The sequence below is a fragment of the Homarus americanus genome, unplaced genomic scaffold (genome assembly GCF_018991925.1).
Source record: "Homarus americanus isolate GMGI-L3 unplaced genomic scaffold, GMGI_Hamer_2.0 scaffold31795, whole genome shotgun sequence".
Lineage (NCBI taxonomy): Eukaryota > Metazoa > Arthropoda > Malacostraca > Decapoda > Nephropidae > Homarus > Homarus americanus.
In genome coordinates, this window is record NW_024747729.1 from 60,001 (window position 1) to 72,500 (window position 12,500).

Below are 12,500 nucleotides of genomic sequence, written 5' to 3' on the forward strand. Positions count from 1 at the left end.
CCCCACACCACATAAACAGGCCAAAACTAGCCCCACACCACATAAACAGGCCAAACATGGATTTCTCGCAGACGAAATTTAAAATTCCTCGGAGGGAAGCGACCAGAGCTTTTGGCATTGGGGAAAAATATCCTAAAATCCAAAGCCTTTCCCTCTCGCCTCCTGAACTGTCAACAAAGACTGACAGACTGACCAGAATTCACGAAAGATTGCACGCTAAAGCTTTTTTTTTAATACGTTAAGCTTAAGCTGTGTCAAAGCGTCCCTCTTAGTGGTGTTCTAGTGTCCTTTATACCCGGAGGAACAAATGTGTGATAAAAGATGAAAATAGTAAGAAACGCGGATAATAATTTTAAAGGAACAAAAAATATAGAGAGAAATTGATAGAATATTAAGGTAAAAAAAATGCGTCCAAGAATAAAAAAAAATAAAAAAAATGGTTGAAAGATACGTGATGAAAATAGAAAGAGAGAGAAATTGAAGGAATATTTTTTTAGTAATTATAAAAGTAAATGGATATATTTTTCCCTCCCAGTCCAAATGTCTTGTTACGTTGGAAAAAAAAAGATAACATATTTGGACAACAAGTTACCAAATAAATGTATCGTTCAGTATTTTTTTTTATGTATTCCTGATTTTTGGACCAGTTAAAGAGCCTGCAGCTAGTTGTACCATTAACTAGCCCCTGGCAGTATTAACTAGCCCCTGGCAGTATTAACTAGCCCCTGGTAGTATTAACTAGCCCCTGAAACTGCCAACAAGCCCCAGGCATCATCTACTATCCCCCTAACTAGGCCAGACTACAGCAGCGACATTAAATTCCTCCTGCCACCTACCTGTCCACCACGTGCACCTGTCCACCACGTGCATCTGTCCACCACGTGCACCTGTCCACCACTCATCCACACCCACTCCCCCTCCTCTAATTCACATCCCCCTCTTCTCCTCCACAACCTTCCTCCATCCTCCTCTCCTCCCCACCCCCTCCCCCCTCCATACACCCCCTCCTCCCCTCCTCCAGGTACACTAGCCAGGGAGGGATGGGGCGATCACCTCTTACCTGTGAAACCAACCAATTACCCTCATCATTTTTGGAGGCCTCGTTATCCCCCCTAGCCATCACCACACCAACTACCTCATTACCACCACCACATTCCACCCTCACCTGTCTAGCCATGACGTCCTTATTCATGGTGTGATATGTCTGAGGTGTTAGCCATCTACCTGCTCCTCTCTATTTCTTTGTCATTGATGTCTAGTTGTTTATGTCTTCGTTATTCTATGTGTAAAATCTTAACCTAACCAACACTAAGTCTATGTCTTTATTAACCTGTATATATTACCTCATATTCTGTAAGTAATTCTGTATTCTGATATGTATACTGAAATTTGAGATGGTGTTTGTACTCTGTAATATTGAGAAAAACTTCCCTCATTCTAAAAACAGTTTCTGTAATCTGAAAAAGGACCCAGATTTCTGAAATGTCATCTTGTATCATGAAATTACCCCTATTGTATTCTGTAACAGTTCTGGTATATTGAATATATATCTACTGTATTCTGAAATGGTACCTGGTACATAACAGAACACTACTGTATTCTGAAATGGGGTCTTCTATAATGAAAAAAGCCACTACTGTATTTTGAAACAGGATCTTGTACAATGAAAAAAAAATCTCCTATATTTTGAAACGTAGCCTCTTATTTTGAAACAGATCTGGCGTTTTGTAATGTCCACACTGGCCACGAGGGGCGCCATAATGCCTATAATTACAGCATCAGGCCTGTACCCACACCTCTACCTGGGAGATGGTCACCTTAACTTAACCCTTCCTGGATGTGGTGATGATGTATGCCAACACCTGTACTGTATATTCACACCTGTGCTGTATATCCACACCTGTGCTGTATATCCACACCTGTGCTGTATATCCACACCTGTGCTGTATATCCACACCTGTGCTGTATATTCACACCTGTGCTGCTGTATATCCACACCTGTGCTGTATATCCACACCTGTACTGTATATTCACACCTGTGCTGTATATCCACACCTGTGCTGTATATCCACACCTGTGCTGTATATCCACACCTGTGCTGTATATCCACACCTGTGCTGTATATTCACACCTGTGCTGTATATCCACACCTATGCTGTATATCCACACCTGTGCTGTATATCCACACCTGTGCTGTATATCCACACCTGTGCTGTATATTCACACCTTGTACTATACACTACGCATGTGCTGTACACTCACGCTTGTAATGTACACTAATACATGCACTGTACTCTCACATTAACCACACACACACACACACACACACACACACATTCATCCCAACACAGAGACAGACAGACAGACAGACAGACAGACGGACAGACAGACACACACAGTGGCCGAGTAAAGAAACCTGACACACTTGTTGTATTTTACAGTGACTCAGAAGGGGTCAACACAGTGTTATGTTGCAGAAGGAACTCTCCCTCCACCACCAAAATAAACACACACTCCTATCTCTTTCTCGCTCTATATTGGACCTTATGTACCCTTAAAAATATAAAAGGAAAATCAGAGGTTTCTTTTGTTTTAACTTCAGGAAACGTCTTTTATTTTCTATTGGTTTAACTTCAGAAAACGTCTTTTATTTTCTATTGGTTTAACTTCAAGAAACGTCTTTTATTTTCTATTGTTTTAACTTCAGGAAACGTCTTTTATTTTCTATTGGTTTAACTTCAGAAAACGTCTTTTATTTTCTATTGGTTTAACTTCAGGAAACGTCTTTTATTTTCTTTTGTTTTAACTTCAGGAAACGTCTTTTATTTTCTTTTGTTTTAACTTCAGGAAATATTTTTTTTCATTCGTGGAAACAAATAAAAGATAATTTTTTGTTAATTTTTCTTAATTATTACTGGAAAAATAAAATTCATTAGTATTTTTTATCATTACTTCTAAAATATAAAAGTAAATACGTATTTTTCTACTTTATTCCAAGATATAAAATAATAACCATTTAATAATCCAAGAAAAAAAATAATCAGTACTTATTTTTTTCCTTATTTACTTCCCCCAGAAAAAATAAATAACAATTGTTCCATTTTTGTCCTCCAGGAAAAAGAAAATTCGTGTATTTTTTTCTTCACACTAAAAAAAAAAGTTCCAGGGTTTATATTTTTTCTTAACTCTCAAGTCATATTTTTCACTTCACTTCCCATAATATTTGTTTTTCTTAGTCGGAATAATTAAGTTTTTGACGCAGATTAACTTTCATTAAACATATCAAAAGTTATTATTATTATTATTACTTGTTCATAGTTATTGTTATTATCATTATTATTATTATTAAACAAAAACTCCCTCACCCTATCTACCGTGGCCAAGCGGACCATCCCTCTCTCTCTCTCTCTCCCTTCCTCCCTCTCCCTCTCTCTCTCTCCCTTCCCTCCCTCTCTCCCTCCCTCCTCCTCCATCCCTCGCTGCTGACGACACACTCCCGTCTCTTGTGATAAAATGATGACTGAATGAATGTAAGATACGCCCTGCTGCCCGCCCCACGCACACACCCTCACCAATCCATTATAATATTCCACGGGTTTTAGAGGCGCTGGAAAGGTCAAGCCAAGACGCGCTGGGTTATATTTTTCCAGTGGTATATTATCATGTTAACTGTATCTCTGTCTGTAAGCTGGAGTATGCGGGTATAACATTGTTTTTAGTGGTGTGTGTTTGTGTGTGTTTGTGTGTTGGTGTGGGAGATAGATATATTAATTTTATAAGTTAATGTTAGTGTAAGTTAGTTTATTTCAGGTGTTTTAGTCTTACGGTGCTTTAAGATTATTTGTATTTTATCGTATGTGTAAAAAATATTATCTTATTAAAGTCACTAAAGCTGTTGTTATAATTTTTTTTTTGTATCAAATAAAGTAGTATTTTTTCTGTTGTCTGTAAAATATGATGTAATAAATATTTTACGTACATATATGGATAAAAAAGATTTATTTTATTTATCCAAAAGTAGACGATAAAAATAAAAATCGAATGTTTTATTTATTTTGTTATTTTACTCAATATCTTTAAGTATATTTAAATAATTTTTAAGTATATTTCAATTATTTTTAAGTAATTATAAACATCAACATAATGAAGCCAATTTTATTTTATTTAACATCAAGTTTAATTAGAGTTACTGTACATACCTGGCCACAACAAGCTTCATTAAATGCTTTATAAGTTGGCCGGATATGCAAAAAAAAAAAAACGGCCGGAGAAGCTTTACTCAACCTATCCGGCTTTCTCATCCTAATACTCCTACAGCCCGGCCACACAGCTCAAGGTCCACCTCCAAACACACACACTAGTTAGGTCTTCCTCGAGCTATTTACTTGAGTCACTTGGCAGTTGTTGTCCTCAAGTGTCGTCGTGTGAAGGCCGTTGGCACACACACACACACACACACACACACACACACACACACACACACACACACATCAAATCACATCAGGCTGTATAGTGACGTCATCAGGAGTATGTATGTATATATGTATGTATGTAAGAATGTATGTATGTATGTATGTATATATGTATGTATATATGTATGTATGTATGTATTTATGTATGTATGTATGTATGTATGTATGTGTGTGTGTGTGTATGTATCTATGTATGTATGTATCTATGTATGTATGTATCTATGTATGTATGTATGTATGTATGTATGTGTGTGTGTATGTATCTATGTATGTATGTATGTATGTATGTATGTATGTATGTGTGTGTGTGTATCTATGTATGTATGCATGTATGTGTGTATGTGTATGTATCTATGTATATATGTATGTGTGTGTGTGTATATGTGTGTGTGTATATATGTGTGTGTGTGTGTGTGTGTGTATGTAAGTCACTCCGAGCCACTTGTGTTGACTCAGAGATCATTTATGCAGAAGCAATATCATAAGTGGTTGGCTGAGGTACACGGACAGGTATTGTGTTGGGTAAATAAAAAATATCAAATATTGTGTCTAAAAATATCATAAGTGACTTTACCTGTCTGGATGTTTGTCTGTCGTATACAAAACTTACCTCTCAAGTCATATTAATATTTATGTTATTTTTATTATTATTTAAAGGGGATTGTTTTCTTAGTTCAATGATCGTGATATGGTCAATATTCTAGTGCGTGTGTGTGTGTGTGTGTGTGTGTGTGTGTGTGTGTGTGAAGAAGACAATCTGAACCCGTAATCACAAACGTGTACACAATATCTTTAACGTACACACAATATTCTTTAACGTACACACAACATTAAATTAAATGCCCAAAAAAACATTTCTTCACTCTCCTCACAAGGTCGACGTCAATCACCAGTACACATAAGATTAGTTTATTTATTCATTAAGTTACAAGACATCACAGTAACTCCTGACATCTCTCTTTGAAAACATACGACATCATTTTATATATAGGAGATAAGGGAGAGTATTTTAGTGAACCTTACAGCTATTGAATAAATATATCTATATGTTCTTAGTAATTTATAATGAACTAGAGGTATTCTTCTCAATTTATGGCTAATACTCTTTTCTTATAGAGTGAGTGAATGTATCTCTCGTTCTCCTCAACCTTAACACACGGATATGTAATAGTATGTGTTAACTGTTAATAAATATCAGCAACTCAATCCAGCATCTGATATTATGAACCATAGCCCCTCACTAAACACTTCACTCATACAGGTAACATGAGAAAGAGTGCACTTGGGTGACCGCTGAGTGCACACCGTCAAAGGGTTGGTGTTCACAAGATATGAAATGAACCCGTGTTGTGACGTGAGTGTTTACAAACATATCCACACGTGTTGTAGGTGCAGGTGAGAGAGACTTCCGTGTGTGGTGGGAGGTGAGTCACTAGTGTACCCTGCCTGAGGGGTCTGATTCTACACCTGGTGCTGTTATATAAAACCAATGACACACACACACACAACCATCACGTGCGGCCCTCAACACCTGTACCACACCTGTACTACCACCAACACCTGTACCATCACCAACACCTAACACAACACCAACACCTGTACTACCACCAACACCTGATATAACACCAACACCTGTACCATCACTAATATCTGACACACAACACCTGTAATTTGTTGAAAGTAAGGTGATATTTTTGTCTTGTTTATTATATATTATTAAGTTTGGATATGTGATTGTTTGTGTCCTGTGTGTGTGTTTATTTGTCATGTGTGTGCGAGTGTGTGTGTGTGTGTGTGTGTGTGTGTGTGTGTGTGTGTGTGTGTGTGTGTTTATCTGTAGTTCATTCTCGGAACTCCAATGTGATGTCTCAATTTTCTTGTGTTACTCCACCCTATTTTACCTTTACTCCACCCTACACCACCATATAATCCCATTTACACCACTCTATACCACCCTACTCAACCTTACACCACGTTACACCACCCTATTCCACCTTACACCCACTTTACTCCACTCTAAACATCCATATACTCCTTTTCACTCCACCTTACTCCACCCTAATCCACACAAACCTTAAATAAATAAACACCAACATAAAATTTTCAATAAAACTAATAAAAATTTGTGCAGTATAAAAACGACGGAACTATGTATAAAAACCAACCCAACTATGTATTAAAAAAACACAGTATACATATCAAAAACATCAGTACACGCTTCACTGCATCATCAACTGAGACTAGCGATGGTAAGAGTTTAGAAAATAAAAAAAGTAAAAATTTCTACGTTAAAAAAGTAATAATAGAGTCACATGGTTGTAGTGTGTAATGGAGGGTAATGTTGTGGTGTGTTATCTCAAGGTGAGGTTTTTGTGTTGTGGGATCTTCTTCTTCTTCTTCTTCTTCTTCTTCTTCTTCTTCTTCTTCTTCTTCTTCTTCTTCTTCTTCTTCTTCTTCTTCTTCTTTTCGTCCTGCCTCTCCCTAATATTCGTATCCATTTCTTCCTTTTTCTCCTCCTTCTCTAACCTTTGCCCTCCCTCCTCCTCCTTCCCCTACCTCCTCACTTAACCCCTCCCCCCCCACCCCAGATGAGATACTAACCCGTGTTCTTGAGGTGTCGAGATTATGAGAGGTAAATAACAACAAAAACAACAACAACAATATATAATCCTTCCATTCCATCTTAGTTAATGAAGAACGAGAGAGATAAACACACACACAAAAAGATAATTGATGGAATATGTTATAAACGGAGGGATGAAGCAACTTACCTTTACCTGTGTGTGATTAAAGCAAATGACGACCTGGGAAGCGTACAAAATAAGACTCACCCCCCCCCCACAAAAAAAAGTTACACGTTGTAGTAAAAATAGATAATCTTTAGAGAGAGAGACACACACTGGCCTGAACACCTGAAGTTAGAGTCATGTAGTTCAGCCACTTCCTTCCCCCGGAGTGTAGGCGGAGCGTGGCACTTGGTGAAGAGAGCCAGTGTGGGATGACGACGGAGCCAGCGACCGAGCCACGAGAGGCGACAGTCACACAGGAATGGGTTATCCGCCAGACGTACACTGCGTAGGCCGTTCATACGCTCAAACAACTCCCTCGGCAGCGTAGTGAGGTTGTTGTTGTTGAGAGTTCTGCAGGTGACAGGTGAGAGGTGAGACGACAGGTGAAGGGGGTCATTTCAACACCTGGTAATACATCTATACAATAGTTTTTATTATTTTATTAAGTGATTTATTAACACTGATACAATATGTTAAGTCACTTACTAACACACTTATATAAATATTTACTTAAGACACTTATGACCACACACACACGCACACGCACACACACACACACACACAAAAGACTACTTAATTAACTTTTACAAATATGCAATGAACATCTCAGGAGTCATTCACCTGTTATTAAATGTCTCACACACCTGGGCACACGCCTGACTCATACACCTGGGCACACACCTGACTCACACCTAATCATCAGTGTGTGGTTAACATTCAGGGGTATATTAACATTCTTACCTGGGACGTTACCCTTGTGGTGAGCCTCAAGTTATAACTCAGTTTCTTTGTCTGTCTGTCTGTGTATCTTTTTCTCTCTTTTACTTCATCATTGCTACTCTCTCACCCTTACCTCTCTCTCTCTCTCTCTCTCTCTCTCTCTCTCTCTCTCCTCCACTGCCTCTCACCGCGTCACCAGTAATGGACACATACAGACCCTTAACGTCTCAAGACATTATAATGGCCGGGGTTCCTTTTATATACTAAAATTTTAGCTATCAAAATTCTCCCAGCTTATCATGTACCCTGCCCAGCTTACTGTACCCGCCCAGCTTACTGTACCCCCTGCCCAGCTTACTGTAATTCTCCCAGCTTACTGTAATTCTCCCAGCCTACTGTACCCCACCCAGCTTACTGTACCCGGCCCAGCTTACTGTACCTCCCAGCTTACTGTACCTCCCAGCATACTGTACCTCCCAGCCTACTGCACCCCTGCCCAGCTTACTGCACCGCCCAGCTTACTGTACCTCCCAGCCTACTGTACCCTCCCAGCTTACTGTACCCCGCCCAGCGCTTACTGTACCCCGCCCAGCTTATCAGGCCCTCCCAGCTACTGTGTACCCTCCCAGCATACACTGTACCCTCCAGCCTATACTGTACCCTCCCAGCCTATACCACCCCCTCCCAGCCTACTGTACCCCTCCCAGCCTATACTGCACCCTCCCAGGCCCACTGCACTCCCTCCCAGCCCACTGTACCCTCCCAGCCTACTGTGCCTCTCCCAGCTCTACCTGTACCCTCCCAGCCCACTGTACGCCTCCCAGCCCATACTGTGTGTACCTCCCAGCTTACTGTACTGTACCCTTCCCAGCCTACTGTACCCCTCCCAGCCTATACTGTACCCTTCCCAGCCTACTGTACCCCTCCCAGCCTATACTGTACCCTTCCCAGCCTACTGTACCCCTCCCAGCCTATACTGTACCCTTCCCAGCCTACTGTACCCCTCCCAGCCTACTGTAACCCTCCCAGCCTATACTGTACACCTCACAGCAAGAACACTATATCCCTCCCAGCACACCCTCAACACCCCCCAGCACACACCTCCTAGCACACCCTTAACCCTCCAAGCACACCCTCAACACACCCCTCCTAACACACCCTCCCCTCTCAGCTCACAAAAACCCACTCCCAGGGCAGGCAGGACAATGACCATGGAACAACCTCATTCCCACTACAGGAAACAGGACCATAACGTGTAATCATCCTGTGACTGTACACTTTAATGGCGCCAAGTTAAGCCATTAAGTGGTTTTTTGGTGGGAGGTTAATAATGCCTCTAATTACAATAGGATATACGCACGCCAATTTAAATACCCATAAAATCAGAATTAACTACAATGTCAATGTCACTTGATCGTGTTGGAATGTTTGGGTGGAATTTTTGCTTCTGTTAGTTTTTGATATAGTTGTGGAGCATTATGGTGGCCATTTTTGTATTATGGCGACCATTTTGTATTATGGCGACCATTTTTTATTGTGGCGGCCATTTTGCTTTTGTATTGTGGCGACCTTTTTGTATTGTGGCGGCCATTTTGTAGTGTTTTATGACGGCCATTTTGTAGCGTTTTATGGTAGCCATTTTGTAGTGTTTTATGGCGGCCATTTGTAGTGTTTTATGACGGCCATTTTGTATTGTATTATGGAGGTAGGAAGTCACGGACTGAGGAAAGGACTTACGGACGGAATATAAAGCCATTAAGCCACGGACAGAGATAGGAAGCTCCACATAATAACGAACGGACAGACAGATCAATAGACAGACCTGACAGGATAGACAGACAGACAAATAAACAATCTACTTTACTTGAGGACAAAAACCAAACAACAAACAAACAAACAAGCATTAAAATCACACTCAAACATTTCAGAAAACACACACACACACACACACACACACACACACACACACACACACACACATACAAACAAAACAAACACACACACACACATACAAACAAAACAAACACACACACACACACACATACAAACAAAACAAACACACACACACACATACAAACAAAACAAACGCACACACACAAACAAACACATACAAACAAACAAACACACACATACAAACAAAAACACACACACACACACACACACACACACACACACACACACACACAAAACAAAACAAGCACACACAAACAAACACATACAAACAAAACAAACACACATACAAACAAAACACACACACACACACAAACACACAAGAAAAACATCAGTGTGGAAATCAAACGACTTTTTAAGAACTTTTGGGGGAAAACGAATCTTGTGGGGAGAAACTGGGGAAACTTTTTAGTAAACCTGAAGAAGTTGATCCCAGCGACCGGCTCACACAACTTATGCCTACCAGAGATAAGAGACGAGCCGCACACACACACACACACACACACACACACACACACACACTCTTACAAAGGACCTGCTAACTCCCTAAACTCAAGGCTGATTCAACGCTGACTCAATACTGACTCCATGGTGATTCACTGCTGATTCACTGCTGATCCAATGATGACTCAACGCTGATTCAATGTCGATTCAATGCACACAACGCTGATTCAACGCTGACTGGCTAACTCAATGCTGATTCAGAGGTGATTCAATGCTGATTCAACGCTAACTGAAAGTTGATGACATGCTCAATACACATGAGGGTTATATAAAAAACACCTTCAAGACACACTCAAGATATACTCACGATACACTCAAGACATTCTGAGGACTCGTTCAAGACCCACTCAGCCACTCAAGACATACTCAGGACACGTTCAAGACACACTCAGGACACACTCAAGACTCATTCAAGACACACTCAAGACACACTCAGGACACACGCACGACATACTCAGGACACACTCAGGACACACTCACGACACACTCACGACACGTTCAAGACACACCATAACACGTTCAAACACACCAGCCAACTAGGCACCCAAGACAACCTAGACACACCAGGACACACCACGACATACCAGACACACTTCAGACACACTCAGGCAACTCGACACACTCAGGACACACTCAGGACACGTTCAAGACAGATTTAGGACACACTCAGGACACGGTACTTACAAGACTTGGAGTTCATTGAGGTTCTTAACAGCTGTCTCATCGATGCACGTCAGCTGGTTGTTGTCAAGCTGCCTGTAAGAGAGAGAGGACTGTGGGGAGAAGAGGGGGCAGGGAGAGGGGTGAGTGGGGCAGGGAGAGGGGTGAGGGGGCAGTGAGAGGGGTGAGGGGCAGTGTGAGAGGGGTGAGGGGCAAGGTGAGAGGGTGGAGGGGCAGTGGAGAGGGTGAGGGAAATGCGAGAGGGGTGTGGAGTGGTGAGAGGGGGCAGGAAGAGTGAGAGAGAGAGAGAGAGAGAGAGAGAGAGGAGAGAGGAGGGAGAGAGAGAGAGAGAGAGAGAGAGAGAGAGAGAGAGAGAGAGAGAGAGAGAGAGAGAGAGAGAGAGAGAGAGAGGAGAAGCAGAAAGAGAGGAAAGACTTGGGTGGAAGAGGAAAGAAACAAACAAACATACGATAAGAACAAGAAGAAAAAAATGTAAAATAATAATATATATCGTCATTTGGGAGGAGGGGCAGACGATGATAAAGAGGAATAAGCGAGGCGAAGATGCTTATGGGAGGAAAATTCTGGTCTGTGTGTAAGAAAAGGAACAGGAGGGAGGGAGGGAGGAGGGAGGGGAAGGGTGGGGAGGGAGGGGAGGGAAGGGAGGGAAGGAAGGGGGAGAAAGAGAATGATGAAAGGATGGGGAATAGAGGGACTGAAGGAGGAGGAGAGGAAGGGGGGGGAAGGATGGGAGGGAGGAAGAAAGAAGGCGTGGGAAGGAGAGAGGAGGGAGGGAAGAGGGGAGGGAGGGAAGGAGGGGACAGTAATAAAAGATACAGTGATGGTATAGTGACATAATACAGTGATACAGTGATGATAATAAATGACAGATAGAGTGATAGTGAAATGATACAGTGATGGTGACAAAGATAGTGAGATGGTGACTTATAGGGGGGAGGGAGAGGTGAGGGGAGGGTGAAGGGGAGGGGGAGGGTGAAGGGGAGGAGGAGAGGGAGAGGGGGATGGCACTTACCTGGAATAGCTTGGGGAATTACCTGGATGTTACCTGGGATCATGGGAATAATTACGGTCAGGAGAGAGAGAGAGAGAGAGAGAGAGAGAGAGAGAGAGAGAGAGAGAGAGAGAGAGAGAGATCAACTTCAGCCCCAAACAACATGAAAAACCACTACATTACTATAGGACTCTCGTAAGACTCCCAGAGAGACTCCTTAAGGTAGAACGAAGGATAACCTCAGGTTGTTGATGTTGGGAGCTCCTCTGAAGGTCCTCCTGCCTACCACAGTCAGCTGGTTGTGGCTCAGGTCCCTGTAAGAGAAGACAACAATCACTCAGGTGTGTGTACAAGTATAGCATAATTACCTAGCTGTAGTACCAGGTAATATAT

General features: G+C 41.5%; 1 protein-coding gene across 1 annotated transcript in view; it reads right to left on the reverse strand.

Moving 5' to 3' along the window:
• LOC121879840 (protein slit-like) overlaps nt 1–12,500 on the reverse strand; it is a gene marked incomplete at its 3' end in the record, with an annotated part of 144,763 nt that overhangs the window by 55,494 nt on the left and 76,769 nt on the right. Inside the window, exons 2-4 of the mRNA XM_042386631.1 lie at nt 12,350–12,421; nt 11,120–11,191; nt 7,377–7,612 (exon numbers count right to left, since the gene is read on the reverse strand). Coding sequence (XP_042242565.1) covers nt 7,377–7,560 — 184 coding nt within the window. The remainder of the gene's footprint in view (nt 1–7,376; nt 7,613–11,119; nt 11,192–12,349; nt 12,422–12,500) is intronic.